At 48.9% G+C, this 17,832-nt stretch overlaps 1 protein-coding gene across 7 annotated transcripts in view; it reads right to left on the bottom strand.

The window, feature by feature from the left end:
* HDAC4 (histone deacetylase 4) overlaps positions 1 to 17,832 on the bottom strand; it is a 186,305-nt gene that overhangs the window by 36,596 nt on the left and 131,877 nt on the right. For 5 of the 7 annotated variants that reach the window (XM_063162701.1, XM_063162702.1, XM_063162696.1 and 2 more), the window contains 5 exons: positions 15,459 to 15,575; positions 14,000 to 14,198; positions 11,409 to 11,638; positions 5,477 to 5,734; positions 3,373 to 3,559 (listed from right to left, as the gene is read on the bottom strand). In XM_063162701.1, the coding sequence (XP_063018771.1) occupies positions 3,373 to 3,559; positions 5,477 to 5,734; positions 11,409 to 11,638; positions 14,000 to 14,198; positions 15,459 to 15,575 (991 nt within the window). The remainder of the gene's footprint in view (positions 1 to 3,372; positions 3,560 to 5,476; positions 5,735 to 11,408; positions 11,639 to 13,999; positions 14,199 to 15,458; positions 15,576 to 17,832) is intronic. The other 2 variants (XM_063162700.1, XM_063162703.1) reach the window with 1 other exon arrangement.

The following is a 17,832-nucleotide window of genomic DNA, read 5'->3' as shown; positions in this document are numbered from 1 at the left end:
GCCTGATTTTATTGTGTTTTTCCTTCTCCATTCACCCAGCATAAATGCAGAGACTGAAGGAAAAAGAAAAGTCAGGTCTTTGGAATCTTAATGAGGATAAATGTTGTGAAAATGGTATTTTACAGGTGAACTACCTGAAGCATTCTGCACCTCATCACCCTGTGCAGTGCTGGATAAAAGCAGTGTGATATTCTACTCCTTATTTTCAGCCACCTTTTTAGTATATCAAACCCTGCCTCTGAGGAAAACAAATCCTGATACTGGAACAGCATCTTTTCCAAGCAGCACAGCTCTCAAATCTGCACTCTTACTACTGCCTGCAATTTTGAATGAAATTCAGAGGCACAGATCTGAGTCAAACACAGATCCTCTGCTAGGATATGTTATTTATTTCTATGTTCAGAGTCTTGCATGTGATTGATTGGGCAGCTTCAATACCGGCAGAGGAGGAGGGAAGAAGGAGAAGGAATGAATAATCCCTTCAAGCAGGGCCAGGCTTCCTTGTTTTTAAAGCCTCAAGGTTTGGGGTTAAGTGTATTAGAATCTAAAGTTTCATTCAAAAGCCAGGGGACTTTTCCTTGCACCCCTGGCAAAAGCCAAAATCTTTTAATCTGGCCAGAATCGACTGCATTTGAAATGCAGTTCTGCTGAAATTCTGGGTTAAACCTTAACAGCAAACTGGGACTTTAAAGGGCTGATTTGCAAAACTTGAGCCATTCCCTGGGTTTTTCCAGAACTGCCAGCACATGCTTCCCACCCTGCCTGCAGCCAGGAGCTGAGGAACACTGAACATGCCACTATTACTACACCACCAGGGCCTGAAAATAAACCCGATTCACAGCGCTGAGCCGAGTGATGCAAGAAGTGTAGGTTAAAAATGGAATAAAAGCAGAAGTGAAAGGGAAATAACATCATGAGTCGCTCTTTTGCGACTTATTTGGGCGTTGTGGATTCCCCCCCCCTTCCTTTTCCTTTTCCCAGGGAACACATCATGTTGCAAACTGTTCATTCACAAAGTAAGAGCCTGACATTTGGGGAAGAAGGCGGACTTTGAAATCAGTCCTCACCACCCAGCACAGGGCTTGAGGAGTTGCAGGGAAAATCAACTTTCAGTTGTTGCTGAGGGCATTGAAGAAACAGAAAGGATTTTGGAGTAGAAAAGTTGGCTGTCAGGATACAGGAAGAACAATTAGGTTTTTTGCTTTAAATCTTGGTGGGGAGATCACAGAATCCCAGGGTGGTTTGGGCTGGGAGGGACCTTAAAGCCCATCTTATTCCTCCCCTGCTGTGGGCAGGGACAAATTCCACTACCCCAGGCTGCTCCATCCTGGCTGTGAACACTTCCAAGGGATGGGGATCAACACCTATTTTGCACTTGTGCTTTCCACCAGACAAACACAGGACTGCACTCATCATTTTCCTCCACATGGAAGCAAACACCCTTTGGTCTCTGTATCCTCACGACAAGCTGGAATCACCTGCCCACCTGGTTTTTCCCAACCTGTGTGGCAGGAGGAGGGGAGGCTGGCAGGGAGCCTGGAGTACATCATGAGATTATGCTATGGGAGGGACTGGAGAATGTGGAGGAAACAGAGGCAGCTTTGCATTTGGCACTCTGTCCTTGAGGAGCACTGGCTCTCCCTGCCTTGCCTCTAAATCAGCTCAGTCCCAGCCTGGGACTCGTTCTGTGTGCCTGAGACACTGCTCCAGAGCTGGGTTGCTGCTCTGTGTGTGTGCAGGGTATTTTTGCTGTGCTATGGGTGTGTGCGGGGTATTTTTGTTGTGCTGCTGTGTGTGTGTGCAGGGTGTTTTTGCTCTGTGTGTGTGCAGGGTATTTTTGCTGTGCTGCTGCTCTCTGTGTGTGTGCAGGGTATTTTTGTTGTGCTGCTGTGTTTGTGTGCAGGGTATTTTTGTTGTGTGTGTGTGCAGGGTATTTTTGCTGTGCTGCTGTGTGTGTGTGCAGGGTGTTTGTGCTCTGTGTGTGTGCAGGGTATTTTTGCTGGGCTGCTGCTCTGTGTGTGCAGGGTATTTTTGCTGTGTGTGTGTGCAGGGTATTTTTGCTGTGGTCTGTGTGTGTGCAGGGTATTTTTGCTGTGCTGTATGTGTGTGTGCAGGGTATTTTTGCTGTGTGTATGTGTGTGTGTGCAGGGTATTTTTGCTGTGCTGTATGTGTGTGCAAGGTATTTTTGCTGTGCTGCTGCTCTGTGGGTGTGCATGGTATTTTTGCTGTGCTGCTGCTGTGTGTGTGCAGGGTATTTTTGCCGTGTATGTGTGCAGGGTATTTTTGCTGTGCTGTGTGTGTGCAGGGTATTTCTGCTGTGTGTACGTGTGTGTGTACAGGGTGTTTTTGCTCTGTGTGTGTGCCGGGTATTTTTGCTGGGCTGCTGCTCTGAGTGTGCAGGGTATTTTTGCTGTGTATATGTGCAGGGTATTGTTGCTGTGCTCTGTGTGTGTGCAGGGTATTTTTGCTGTGTGTATGTGTGTGTGCAGGGTATTTTTGCTGTACTGCTGTGTGTGTGTGTACAGGGTGTTTTTGCTCTATGTGTGTGTGCAGGGTATTTTTGCTGCTCTGTGTGTGTGTGTGCAGGGTATTTTTGCTGTGCTGTGTGTGTGTGTGTACAGGGTGTTTTTGCTCTGTGTGTGTGCAGGGTATTTTTGCTGTGGTCTGTGTGTGTGTGTGCAGGGTATTTTTGCTGTGGTCTGTGTGTGTGCATGGTATTTTTGCTGTGCTGCTGCTGTGTGTGTGTGCAGGGTGTTTTTGCTGTACTGCTGTGTGTGTGTGTACAGGGTGTTTTTGCTCTGTGTGTGTGTGCAAGGTATTTTTGCTGCTCTGTGTGTGTGTGTACAGGGTGTTTTTGCTGTGTGTGTGTGCAGGGTATTTTTGCTTTGCTGCTGCTCTGTGTGTGTGCAGGGTATTTTAGCTCAGAGGAAGGGACAAGCAGGACAAGAGGGATGACTCAGTGTGCTCCTTGAGGAAGGCAGGATGTTATGGAGTACCCAAACGGGGATGAGACGCAGAGCCCACGCTTACAGATTTGCAGGGACGGGCTAGAAAATCATAGAACCATCTCCATGGAATGGTTTGGGTTGGAAGAGACCTTAAAGCTCACCTTGTGGGTAGGGCAGGGATACCTTCTACTATCCCAGGGGGCTCCAAGCCCTGTCCAACCTGGCCTTGGACACTTTCAGGGATGAGGCTGCCACAGCTACTGTGAGCAACCTGGCAGGGCAGGATTTCCTTCCAACATCCCACCTACCACTCCCTCCATCCTAAAGTCATTCCCTCTTTTCCGTGCCCTCACAGAACGGCTCAGTGTAAAACAAACCAGTGAGCAGAGCCCCCCCCAGCCCAGAGCCCCCCAAAAAGCTCACCTGTTGTGAACCTTGGCTTAGTGGGAGGCTCCTGCACGGACATGGGGAAGGTGGCTGAGGCAGGGGAGGACTGTGCCCGCGACAGGGGCCGGTGTCCCCCGAAGGACACGGGCATGCCGGCCGCCTCCAGCGACGCCTGGTAGTTCCTCAGCTGGTGGATCCTCTGCTGCTCCAGGAGCAGGGCTTGCTGTGGGCAACAGAAGCAGGCAGTTGCTGAAAGGGCCTTGCCAAAAGGGTTTGTGAAGGGTTCCAGGCTTGGACTCCTTTCCCTCGCGCGCATCAAAGGAAGATGTGACATTTCAGACTGGCACAACACACAGAGCCCCAGCCTGAGCTGGTGCACATTGACAGCGTCACTGCCAGGGGCAGCTCCATCCTCCCCCACAGCTCCCTCCTCTTCCTCCCACCCCGCTGCTCTGGGACATTTTACAGTGAAAAAGTCCAGGCCATGGAACGAGTCCCACTCAGCTGGATCCCAGGCTGGACAGGGAGCTCTGAACTGAGCTGCTTCTCTCTGCAGCCACACCATCAGCTGGACAGGCTCCTCAGCAACATCACAATGACATTCCTGGAGGAAATGGACCAGCACCATTACACTGTGCTCCCTTGTTATTGGATTTATCACCTGCAATCCACAAGCCTCGGGTGTTTTCCCTCAGAAGTGAGCCTGGTTGGAGGCTCCAGGTTCTCTAATTCTGAAGCAGGAACACCCTCCACTTGTGCCCTGTTCTCTTATGTGCAGTCTCATGTTTTATGAAAAATTCTTTCCTTAGGATTTTTTCTCCTGAGAAGCTGTGAGGCCTCAGGAATGAAATGCAAACAGTGGTTATCTGCTGCTGTGGAATGCAACAGGTGCATCTGGGATTGGTCTCATGTGGTTGCTTGTAATTAATGGCCAATCATAGCCCAGCTGTCCAGACTGTCTCAGTCAGTCACAAGCTTTTGTTATCATTCCTTCTTTTTCTACTTCTTGCTAGCCTTCTGATGAAATCCTTTCTTCTATTCTTTTACTATAGTTTTAATATAATATATATCATAAAATAATAAATCAAGCCTTCTGAAACATGGAGTCAACATTCTTGTATCTTCCCTCATCCTGGGACCCCTGCAAACACCACCACAGTCTTTCTCTGGAGAAATTAGTTTTAAATCATTAAACCAAAATACAGTCTCCTGTGATTTTACATGGGGTTCCTGTAACCAGCCAACCCTCCTGGTAGGTAACTCCAGAGAAGGAATCACCTGAATTTAAACCAGGTTCCTGTAACCAGCCAATCGTCCTGGTAGGTGACTCCAGGGAAGGAATCACTTGAATTTACACAGGGTTCCTGTATGTAACCAGCCAATCCTCCTGGTAAGTGACTCAAGGGAAGAAATCACCTGAATTTACATCAGGTTCCTGTAACCAGCCAACCCTCCTGGTAGGTGACTCTAGAGAAGGAATCACTTGATTTTACATGGAGTTCCTGTAACCAGCCAACCCTCCTGATAGGTGACTCCAGGTAAGGAATCACTTGAATTTACACAGGGTTCCTGTAACCAGCCAATCCTCCTGGTAGGTGACTCCAGAGAAGGAATCACCTGAATTTACACAGGGTTCCTGTAACCAGCCAATCCTCCTGGTAGGCAACTCCAGGGAAGGAATCAGCTGATTTTACATGGGGTTCCTGTATGTAACCAACCAACCCTCCTGGTAGGTGACTCTAGGGAAGGAATCATTCGATTTTACATGGGGTTCCCGTAACCAGCCAACCCTCCTGGTAGGTAACTCCAGGGAAGGAATCACTCAATTTTACATGGAGTTCCTGAAACCAGCCAACCCTCCTGGTAGGTGACTGAAGGGAAGGAACCACTTGATTTTACGTTGGGTTCCTGTAACCAGCCAACTCTCCTGGTAGGTAACTCCAGGGAAGGAATCACTTGAATTTATATGGGGTTTCTGTAACCAGCCAACCCTCCTGGTAGGTGACTCCAGGGAAGGAATCAGCTGATTTTACACGGGGTTCCTGTACCCAGCCACCCCTCGGGAGCTGTTTCCCCTCAGAGCAGCATGAGGTGACTCCCAAGCCCAAACCCGCGTCTCCCGACCGCGCGAGCGCCAGACCTGGCGGAAGAGCAGCTCCTGCTCCGCCTGCCTCTGGCCGGCCTCCAGCTCCTGCTGGGGCTCTGCCTCCTCCTCGTCGCTCTCGATGGGCTCCTGTTTGACCTGCACCAGGCTGGCCAGCGCTGGGGGCTCCTTGTGGCCCGCGGCCCGCTCGCCGTAGGGCTCCTCCAGCAGCGCCTGGTGCTCGCGCAGCTCCTCCTCCGTCTCCTCGGGGTGGCTCTCGTGCTGCCGCGCCGGCTCGGCGGGCTTGGAGATGATCTGAAAGAAGCACAAACTCATCAGAGCTGCCTCCCGCCCTGGGGAAAGCTCGCTCTGCTCTCCAGGCTGAAGGGAAGGAGCAGCTCTGAGTTATTGTGTATTAAGGTCAGGGTAACCCTGGCATCGAAGGCTCCGAAATCCTGCGTCCTGACTGATGACACCTCCTTATTTTCCACTTCATCCTCTCTCTGAAGGAATAAGAGCCTCTTGTTCCTGCACGCTTCCAGATGCTACTCCATTCACAAACCCATCGAGATGTTTGGCAATTAAATTCTGAAAGAATACCGGGGACACAAACCCTCCAGCAGGGCTTCTGCTGCCTGTTTGCTCAACATCACCTCGGATCACTCCCTGAATTTTTTCTGTGAGGCTGAAATAATGATTACTTGAAGATCTGTACTCTTATGGAGCTGGTTAAGAGGGAACTCAGGACATGCAGCTGAGAGCAAACCTCAAGAGCAGCATTGTTCTAACCTGACCTTCCTTACCAGACACAGTAAACGTCTCAGAGAGGAGCTCCTAAACCTAAAGGAACAATTTAATTCTCACTGTAATTCACTCAGGCTTTTTGTAAGTTCCTTGGCAAGATAAAATTCACAGTTCTCTGTCTCAGACTGCTTACGATTTTTATTTGGGATATAAAAAAAAAAAAAACCAAATGTGACCTGTTTTCAACTCCAGAGTAGGAACACCAATCCATTTCCTCCCTTTCAAAGAGCTCAGGCTGCCCCTGTTTCAAACAGGCTTATAAAGAAACTGCTGCACTTTGAAAGTTGTCGGGGCAAGGTTTAATGAGGATTAGGTCATCGGTATGGTAAGCAATATTGATTTTAAATCTAATAAAGTTAAATCAAAACATGGTTATTGAACACATGCAGGAGGAGGGACTATTTGTCAGTAACTTGCTCTTTGAAGAACAGTGGCTCCAATCTGGAACTAAGCCTTTTCCTCCCCCAAAAGCAGGAAAGAAGGCTCTGCCATATTACCTAAGCAAGGCAGAGGGGCAGGAATGGAGTGAATCTGGCAAGGGACATGAAGCAAGAAAAGAGGAAGGCTAAGGAGATCCTGGTGCCCCTGCTGAATGACGGAAGGCACATGAGATAGAATTAATGCCTTATTTAAGACAATCCTTCAGGAATCCCTGGAACTCTGACACCAGAGGCAAAGTCTTGAACAAAGAAAACCTCCCTTGGTGAAGGAATTACCACTTAAAGACCTGGACATCCTTAAGTCCATGGGACTCTCACAGGTTGCACTCACAGGTGATGGGACAAAAGGCCATGGGAACAAATTAAAACTCATAAAATTCTTTCTGAACACAATAAAAGTTTTTTTTTTTTTCCTGTGAGGTTGGTCAAACACTTGAACAGGTTCTTCATAGAAGTTTTGGAATCTTCATCCTTGGAGATCCTTGGGCAACCTGTTAGAGGGAGGACATTGCCCTCAGTGACCTCAGGAGGTCCCTGCAAAGATTCAGGGATCAAAACCCCTCAAGGATTTTTGTGAGGTTCCCCTGCCCCTCACAGTTTAATTCCTTATAACACACACTGAATAACCAAACCACATTAAGCTAAAAGTTCTTCTACCAATTTTCCTTAAGCCCTCTTAGGCTTGATGAATATTATCTGTTTTAAAGATAATTAAATTATCATAAACCATCTGCTGCTTGTTTTGGGGTTTTTTTCCTGCTTGGATCGAAGGTCTCAAGCTTTTGAACTTATGCCTTTTGAACTTCTGAACTGCACGAGGTAATTGCTGGGAAAAATAACTTAGAGTGCCACTGTCATACCTAATGGGAATGAGAGGCAGTGTAGTTCCCTGGAAGTTTTAAATTATTCCTACTCCTTAAAAATGTAGGAATTAAATGCCAGCCACGGCGAAGGCTGAGAAGACCAAGTGGCCGATGGCAAGGACATTTCAGACATTCTAGTTCCAGTTGTTGCAACCCCACCCTCAAAGGAAGATTTTGCAGAGAAGACACTTTCTTACCAACAAATTCCACATAAAACACTCAGTATCTGCATGCCAGGCCCATCCAAGCTCCCTAAAAATCTTCCATTTGTGCAGTTTTACGAGCACGTGCTCGTGCCGTTTAAAATCCGAGGGAATAAAAGTGCGAGGGGCTGGCTGGAATGGCAGCACTGAGAATGCTTGTAAATATATCTGAAATAGTAGGCACAAAGCACCATAAATAACCTCTCCATGCCTTAATTAGCTGTCTGGCTTCCTCTGCCACGAGGTTACTCCTCTGTTTTCATACCCAGTGGCCTCTGGCTGTCACGAGCTGCCACCATAAACCTCTGGTAAAGGCACTGCCTCTCTCCAGCCCCGGCCAGACAACGACTTCACTCCAGAATAAATTACTGCTCTCTAGTCACAAGCATTTTTAAAAGGCTCCATGCAGCTGGCAAGATTTCTCCTCCACAGCTTTGAAATACAAAGAACAGAAATTAAAAAAAAAAAACAAACAACAAAACAAAAAGCGAACCAAAGAAAAACCAAACAAACAAAGAAAAAAACCCCCACCAAAACACAACAACAACAAAACCCCCAAAAAGCCCCAGAAACCAAAAAATAAAACCCAAAATCAAAACCCAGGAAAAAAAAACCAAAAAAGAACCAAAAAAACCACCACAGTAAAAAACAAAAAACACAGAGCAAAGTCAGGTCATAAATACAGGGGAAACCAAAGAGTTCATCATTTTTCTGTGAAACATTTCATGAGGGGGAAAAAAAAGCTGCATTTTTCACTGGTGACATTTCAGCTAGCATTGGATTTGTCCAGCAGATGTGATAAATAGAACCACAGAATCATTAAGGATGGAGAAGACCTCCAAGACCATCAAATCCAACCTCTGAGCATCGCCATGCCCATCACTCCACACCATCCTCTCCAGGACACCTTTCTCCACAGTGGCAAATTCCTGGGACACTGAAGACCTTGAAAGTCCTACCAACAGGTTAGAGACATCTATTTACAGATCAGAGATCAATGAGGAGTTCCCAGCAGAAAAACCAGGGAACCCCAGAATGGTTTGGGCTGGATGGGACCCTGATCCCCATCAATGGGGTGGCACCATGGGTCAGAAAGCCAGAGGAAGAGAGGAGCCAGGAAGCAAAGGAGGATGTCAGCTCAGCCCTGACCACGCCAGGATGTGCAGAAGCCAGCAGAACCCTCCCTTTCCTCCCTCTGGAGGTGAAGGATGAACTCAAGGAAGAAATAGAACACAGCTTAGATGAAAATGAGTAAAACACAGGAAAAAGGCTGAACTCATTCGACTCGACATGGCTCTTCCCATGTTCCCTTTGGGTTCTGATTTTTAATTTTTATGAACTAAGGAGAAACAAGAGATGACAAGGGATGATGGGGAGAGGCTGACTTGGGCACCAGAGTACCTGGCAGAGCCTTCTGCAGCAGCCAAAGCCTACAGAAATCTCTTCATCTGGTTTTGTTTTCCCCCTGCAGTGATGCGACAGCAGGGGAAAAACAACTGTCTGAGGCAGGCTCAGTCCTACAGCTGCAAGGACCAGGAGACTGTGGAGCTTTTGTGCTTGGAGGAGAGGGAACAACCCACCTGCAAGGCTGGATGGGGCTTGGAGCAAAAGTTCTTCTGACAGTACAAATCACAGAATCCTTAAGGTTCGAAAAGCCCTCTCACACAAGCGAGTCCAGCTGTCCTCCCAGCACTGCCAAACCCAGCCCAAACCCTGTCCCCAAGTGCCACATCCACAGGCTGTCTGAACACTTCCAGGGATGGTGACTGTGCCACTGCCTGAGCACCCCTTCAATGCAGAAAGTTTTTCTGATCTTTTCCAACCTAAACCTCCCCTGGCACTTCCCTGTCAAACACTAAACATGCAAAAAAAGGTGGGAAACAGAAGCACAGGCTGATGGTGGAATATCAGCTCAATGAAAATCACAGAATGGTCTGGGTTAGAAGGGATCTTAAAGTTCATTTCATTCCACCTCTGCCATTCCAGGGACACCTTCCACTCTCCCAGGTTGCTCCAAGCCCCGTCCAGCCTGGCCTGGGACACTTCCAGGGATCCAGGGGCAGCCACAGCTACTTGGATGATTATTCTTAATATTTTCATGTAAAACAAAATGTTTTTCCTTAGTTGCCTTCTTGGAAACAGCAAGACTTGTTTTGGCTGCAGTCCCCTCAAAAATTTCATCTGCTGCAGACACCTAACAGGGAACGTTTAGGGCCAAAATCTCAACATTTGGAAAATCACATTTGGAATTAAGAAAAGCCTGATTTATGAGTATATAAATATATAAAATACTTCAGGAGTATCATTTAACTCTCCTACACACACGAGGGTCCTAAAATATCCCCAATCTGGGAAAAGTCTTTTCCCATGTCAGCACTTGGATGCTATCCCATGGGATACATCTGCCACACGCACGCAGCACTAGCACTGAAGTGATTTTAACTCATGACTCCTATAAATCAAACACAGGGAAATCAGTTTAATTAAACCCTCTCTGCCTGATTTTGCTGTGGAGAGCAATGGACAAAGCTGGAAGTCAGAGTGCTCCAGTGGCTCTCCAGCTCCTGGGAGGTCCAGGAGAAAGTCTGAATGAGCTCAGCAGATACGTCACATCCAAGGCTTTGGAAAAGCTTTAAAACCCTTCACGCCAAAAATCCCTCCAGCTGACAACTTCCCTGAACAAAGAGCCCCAACTCCCTGCCCCACACCCCATGGCCCTGGTGCCAGGGAGTGTTTGGAGGGGGAGGAAATGGGATCCCTGTGGAGCAGCAGCTCCCCAGAGCCCTGTGTGCAGGGCCAGGGCTGGCACCCGCGGTGGCAGTGCTCCAGGAGGACAGCATTGACGTCAGTGACTTGTGTAACCATCCCGCCTCAGCCCGGGCCACAAACAAGGGTTTGGGGGTGGTGTGTGTGTGTGTGTGTGTGGGGGGGTGTTGTGGCTTCTCCCACTCTTTGATCCAGCCCTTGGCAGTTGTGTTTTCTCACAGGACTGGAACGGTGGAAATATTTGGAGGAACCTCTGCTGTAAATGGAACAGCAGTGATCTGAATGGCCGCCTGCCACGGGCTTGTCCTGAGCCACAGAGCTGCTGCTGGAATTGCTGCTGTCCTAAGGAGAGCCTCCACTGGAACTCCTTGGGAGGAGTGTTTAGAAAGCCTCAAACCAGAACAAATCCCAGAATAGTTTGGGTGGATCTTAGAGATGATGCAGTTCTACCCCCTGCCATGGCAGGGACACCTTCCACTATCCCAGGGTGCTCCAAGCCCCATCCAACCTGGCCTGGGACACTGCCAGGGAACAATTCCTTCCTAATATCCCATCCATCCCTGCCCTCTAGCAGTGGGAGCCATTCCCTGTGTTCTGTCCCTCCATCCGTTGTCCCCAGTCCCTCTCCAGCTCTCCTGGAGCCCCTTCAGGGACTCTGAGCTCTCCCTGGAGCCTCCTCTTCTCCAAGTGAACACTCCTAAGTCTCTAAGCCTTTCAGCAAATGTTTCAGTGTATCTGAGTAACCTCCCTCACAAATTCATCCTTGTGTTGTCATGCCTGATAGAGGTCCAAGGATGAGAATCCCAGGGACGTTGGAGGTAGAGCCCACAAACACATCTGCACCAGAAACCCCGAAATCGCACGCTTGAGGCTGCTGTGGAGGAAAAAAAGGCATTGAAAGCTCCGTGCCCACCTTGTTGATGTGCAGCTGCTGCTGCTGGAACTGCTGTTTGTGTTTCTCCAGGAACTGCTGGTGCTGCTGCTGGATGACCAGCTGCTGGAGGGCCTGGGCGTTCTGGGGCAGGGGAGCAGACTGGGTGCGCCCCAGCGGGCGGTGCTGCCGCAGCTTGTGGATCGAAGGGGAGACCCTGTCTCCACCCACCAGGGGCTGTGCGTGCAGGGGCAGTCCTGAAAGATACCAGTCTGAAGATAATATGGAGGAAAAAACAGCAGAGGAGAAACGAAAGGAAGAAGAAAGGAAGGAAGGAAGGAAGGAAGGGAAAAAACGGCTGTTGAGTAACGCTGACGGTGACAGTGATACCACGTCAAACCCAGCCACCTCTACAGCTGGAGCTGCCTTGAGAGAGAGCAGATCAATTAATCACCACTGCACACAGCAATGCTCTGCTTGCTTTGAGTTCTGGATCTGCTTGGTGACTCAGAGACCCTCTGGAAACATCCAGCAACACCTTACTGACCTTTCTGTTGCTACAGGGGACCACATTGGTCTGGAGTTTAAACCTCAGGGCTCACCTTGGTTTAGGGACTGATCCCAGGTTCAATTCAAGCTGCACGAACCAGCTGCCTCCCTACAGTCACAAGAAGCCCTCTGCTCTCCTCAGGCTTTGCTTTAGGAGAGGGAGAAGCTGCCCAGAAGTCTGCAGCCAGCTGGATGCTGAGGATTATGAACACCTTGGCATTTCTGTCTCAGGATGTGACCTCCTTTCCCAGCCATTCATAGAACTGCCCTAGTGGAAGGAGCTGACTCATGGGAAAGCCTCTTTTCTCAGTAGACTAAGAGAGTTTCTCCCACTCTCTGCTTTTTCTGCAACAGATCATGTGAAAGGGTATTTGATTTTATAAATGCATGCTCCTGCAGGTGTTGGTGTGCACACACACAGGTCTGTGTATGAATACATAGATCATTGGGAAAGATGTGTTCCTCTTCCCTGAGAGCACAGCTCCTCCTCCCAGAAGTTCCAATCAGACAGCAGAGCTTGCAGAGGATATTTTGGAAGACTACCCTCCTCCAAGGTGCTCCTGGGAAAGCTTTCCAGGAGACACCATGTTCACAGAATCCTGGAACCTTAAAACTCATGTCATTCCACCCCCTCCCATGGGCAAGGACACCTTCCACTATCCCAGGCTGCTCCTAGCCCTGAGTATGCTCCATCAGGAATAAGGAGCATCAGGGCATGTACCACAACATGGAGGATACTATCTGGAGTAACCATTCCCAAGAGGAATGGCACAGCTGAGGAATTCTAGTCCAGCTTCCCAAACTGTCCATGTCTACCTTCCAGCCCAGAGAGAGCCATCACAGCTAATTCTGCAGCTGCCAGGGGACCATCTCCAGAGCTCAAGGCTCTCCAGCAGAATCCTAACAAACTCCACTTTATTTCCAAGGAGTTTCCAAATATTAGCCGTGCACTCAAGGCTTTGGGGAGCACGTGTGAGCTTGCTGCCTCTCAGCTGCTGCCTCTGGAACGTGTGTTTGTCCTTGTTTCCCTGTGCTGACTCCTTCTCCTGAGGGCTGGGCTGTAACACGTTGTACTGTTTTAGGAAGCCCCGCACGGAGCAGGTGGAGTAGAAGGAATTTGCTTGCAAGCAAACACAGCATGCTGGAAACTGAGAGAAGCAAACACCACACCTCTGGGCATCAGCCTCCCCATATCTATGTGCTCCCAAGCTTATCCCAACCCCATGGATATTCCTGGGATTTGGACGTACAACCAGCAGTGCTGCAGAGGGGCTGACACCTCCCAAGAACTTCCAACAGAAATGGAAGGAAGGGAAGGAAAACCAACACGTCAAACATCCTTTGTCACAGCACCACACACAGGAAGCCAGGAACTCATCCCAGTGGGAATTATTGCTTTCAATCCAGCTTATTTATAGCCACAGGCCTTCCCACAGGTAGCTCATTCTGAAAGTGCAGCACTGGGAGTGACTCATGGCAGTTAACATCCTGCAAAGGGAAGGCACACACAAACAAATGCAATCTGCTGGCAGGCAGCTGCCTGTGCCACGGCTCTGCTGTTTGTATCAATGATGCAAAGGAAGTGTTTCAACCTGTGATTTTCTAAGGAAAATTTTAATTTTCTAAGGAATTCTAAGGAAGTGCTTTAACCTGTGATTTTCTAAGGAAATTTTTAATTTTCTAAGGAATTCTAAGTGTTTTAACCTGTGATTTTAACCTTTCGTATTTTCATGGAATAGAAACCATCCATGGAAAACAGGAGTTGTGAAGATGTTGTTTTGCCCTCACTTTGATCTGAACTGGTCAGAACTCTAAACAAAACAGAGTTCTCAGCTTTTACCAAGCAACCTTTGCTGTCCTGGTGGAATAACAGCATTTATTTTCATCTCACCAAAATGAGGTGGGAGATCTGCTTTTGGAAAAACCACCACTAATCAATGAATCAATAAACCAAGGCTTTATGTTCTACCTGCGGGGTGTACAGGTGGTGCAGGACCTAGAGGCTGCCTTGACAGCAGCCCAACAGATCCCTGCTGGTTCCCTCTCTTTTCCAGGTGCCCCAGTGCTGCCCCTGGAGCGCTCACCTGTGACCAGGGGCGTTTGTGCAGTTGGCTGTTCCAGTAGGACCATGTGCTGCAGGAGAGGGTTGTGTGCAGTTCCCCCATCCCTCTCCAACGTTGTAGTGCTCAGGTAGGGAGTGAGGTGAGTGCCAGGGAATAAGGAGATCCGCTGCTGTAAGGCTGGGATTGCGAGCCTCTCTGCGTCCTGCTGCGCTTGGCCCGCCTACAAACGCACAGCCACGGGGGTTAGGAGACAGCCCAGAGGCTGATCCCAACCCCAGTGACAGCCCAGAGGCTGATCCCAACCCCAGTGATGGCCCAGAGGCTGATCCCAGCCCCACTGATGGCCCAGAGGCTGATCCCAACCCTAGTGATAGCCCAGAGGCTGATCCCAGCCCCAGTGATGGCCCAGAGGCTGATCCCAACCCTAGTGATATCCCAGAGGCTGATCCCAATTCAGTGACATCCCAGAGCCTGATCCCAGCCCAGTGACATCCCAGAGGCTGATCCCAGCCCCACTGACAGCCCACAAGCTGATCCCAACCCTAGTGATATCCCAGAGGCTGATCCCAGCCCCAGTGATATCCCAGAGGCTGATCCCAACCCTAGTGATATCCCAGAGGCTGATCCCAATTCAGTGACATCCCAGAGGCTGATCCCAGCCGCACTGACAGTCCAGAGGCTGATCCCAGTCCCACTGACAGCCCACAAGCTGATCTCAACCCTAGTGATATCCCAGAGGCTGATCCCAGTCCTACTGACAGTCCAGAGGCTGATCCCAACCCCAGTGATAGCCCAGAGGCTGATCCCAGCCCCACTGATGGCCCAGAGGCTGATCCCAACCCTAGTGATATCCCAGAGGCTGATCCCAGCCCCAGTGCCATCCCACAGGCTGATCCCAACCCTAGTGATATCCCAGAGGCAGATCCCAGCCGCACTGACAGTCCAGAGGCTGATCCCAGTCCCACTGACAGCCCACAAGCTGATCCCAACCCTAGTGATATCCCAGAGGCTGATCCCAATTCAGTGACATCCCAGAGGCTGATCCCAGCCCCACTGATGGCCCAGAGGCTGATCCCAACCCTAGTGACATCCCAGAGGCTGATCCCAGTCCTACTGACAGTCCACAAGCTGATCCCAGTCCCACTGACAGCCCACAAGCTGATCCCAGTCCCACTGACAGCCCACAAGCTGATCCCAACCCTAGTGATATCCCAGAGGCTGATCCCAATTCAGTGACATCCCAGAGGCTGATCCCAGCCCCACTGACAGCCCAAAGGCTGATCCCTGCCATCCCAGCCCTTGATCCCAGCTCCACTGCCATCCCAGAGGCTGATCCCAACCCTAGTGATACCCCAGAGGCTGATCCCAGCTCCAGTTCCATCCAAAGGCTGATCCCTGCCACCCCAGAGGCTGATCCCAGCCCCGCTGCCATCCCAGAGGCTGAAGCCAGGCACCCCAGCCCTGTCCCAGCCCCACTCACGCTGGAGGGGCCGGTGGCAGGCAGTCCCAGGGTGATGTTGGGCAGGGAGGGCGAGGTGTAGAGCGGGAGCTGCGTCACGGAGCCCTCGCGGTTGACGAGCCTGTGAGCCAGGCTGGTCTGGAAAGGAGAGAGAAAACCTGGTGAGAGCCCATCCCAGAGCCATGCCCGTGCCCAGGGCACAGCGCTCACCGGGACAGGGCAGCAGGAGGGGACACAGAGTCTCCAGAAGTGCACAGACAGCCCAGCAATCAATCCCAGCCTGTGCATCCCTAGGAGCAGGGTCCAAACACTCCTGGAGCTCTGGCAGCCTCGGGGCTGTGCCCATTCCCAGCACCCTCTGGGGAAAGAACCTTTCCTGATCTCCATCCTAAACCTCCCCTGGAACAGCTACTCCCTTGGTACTTGCCCTTCTCCAAGCATTTTTAAAGGTAAAACCAATTATCTTTAAAAAAAAACAAGCTTTACAATTGGTGTTTTTCTCTTTAGCAAATAACAGACAATTTATGTTATTTACTAGCGTGTGTTAGCATAAATCAGACTTCAAAATCCCATCCAAAAGCCTCAAGGTTGCATTTATGGAGCTATTTCCTGATTTTCAGGGTGAAATGCAAGATTTGCTCGGTTATCTTACAGGCATTTGAGGCAAGAACACTTTAGCAAAAATACCTTTAATTTCTAAACAAGACTGATTTGAAATACGCACTAGAAAGCCCATTATAAAAATTACAATAAAGTGCCTGATTTTCCTGTTAGGAAACCAGGGCTCTGATCACCCTGAGGTCTCTGCAGGGGATTTTCCAACATAAAATAGAATTTAGACTTTGAGAAGACTTCTGCAGAAGCCTGTTAAACTCAGGTGCTGCAGTGAAAAAGGGGGTTTTGTTTAACTCAATATTCTATTAAGGGGCAATGTGTACCTAAGTTGTGGCTGTCTCATCCCTGGAATTGTTCAAGGCCAGGCTGTTCCACCTCCTGCAATGTGCAGGGACACCTTCCACTATCTCAGGGTGCTCCAAACCCAAAATCCAGCCTGACTCTGGACACCTCCAGGGATGAGGCAGCCACAGCTTCTCTGGGCAGCCTGTGCCTTATTTTTAACAGATTCATTGTAAAAAAACTTTATTTTTCTCTCTAATCTAAAGTGACTCTCCATGTGATTATTTGTACCCACACACTTCTCTTTGCAAGTGATTTTTGAACACTCCTGGCAATTTTGCTTTAATTTAAATTACATAATGTCAGTGTGCCATTGAAAATAAGATACTTATTGTCAGCAGAGGAATGAAATATTTTACTGGTATCATAAATGAAACAAAACTACATCCATTTTCCCTTTGAACAATCAATACTCTGGAGTTGTGCCTCAAAGCCTCTCCTGGGGATTTGCTGTAGAAAAACAGAGGAGAGAAGAACACAGCAGCTTGATGCTCTGAGCATATGGGATTTGGCAGCATTATCACCACTTTAAACACACAGCTCCCATCTCTGGGCTCAATTGCACACAGCCATTTCTGAATGCACAGTCTGCAGCTGTACTCCAGCAGTTTTTACAGCCTTGTACCAACTGCAGTGTGCCTTTCAGAGAGGGAAAAACCTTTAAAAACAGTATTTCAAAGCAGAAAGTGCCTGCTCTAAAGGAGGCAGGGCTGCAGTCTTTCCCCACTGAAGGCACTCAGACAATGAACTTGGGCACCATCTTCCAACACACCTGCCTCAAGGGCTGATGCAGCAAACTCTTTAAGAAGCAGTGAGATATACTTCTCATTTAAAATGAAACATGAAGCTAAGAACAAAACACAACATGATCTTTTCAGAAACACTCAGATATTTCCAAACACTGAATGGTGGGAACTTGGGAAGTCCTGGTCCATTTTGGTATTAAAGAATCTCCAACACCTGAGCTCCCAGGTCATACAGCTCCTACTGAAGAAGAGGATTTTAAAGGCACCAAACTACACTTATTTTTTTTCCCAAATACAGGCCAATGGATCAGCTGGGATCACACATGAATGCTGAAATAAAATGCTGAGTTATTTTTCTTTAGGAAGGGGAAAGGCTTGGGCAGGACAGGGGTTTTTTTCCAAATAATTTTTACTGCTTGTGCCTCAGCCTAAGTCACAAAATTCCAGCTGCACTACAAGCAGTTGATGGAAAGACTTTTTCTTGTGATCAGTGTCCATTTGATTAAGTGTTTGGGGTCTAGATCAGCTCTAATTATTAAGCTGAAAAATCAAATGGATGAGGAGGATGCTCCAGCTTCACATTTACCTGCAGGAGTTCACTCTGACCTCATGGAATGATTTGGGCTGGAAGGGACCTTAAAGACCACCTGATTCCAATGCCCTGCAGGGACTTTTGGGAAGCTGCCTGCTCT

Source organism: Melospiza melodia, chromosome 8 (genome assembly GCF_035770615.1).
Source record: "Melospiza melodia melodia isolate bMelMel2 chromosome 8, bMelMel2.pri, whole genome shotgun sequence".
In the NCBI taxonomy this organism is placed as follows: Eukaryota; Metazoa; Chordata; class Aves; order Passeriformes; family Passerellidae; genus Melospiza; species Melospiza melodia.
This window is presented reverse-complemented; position numbering and strand designations above follow the sequence as displayed.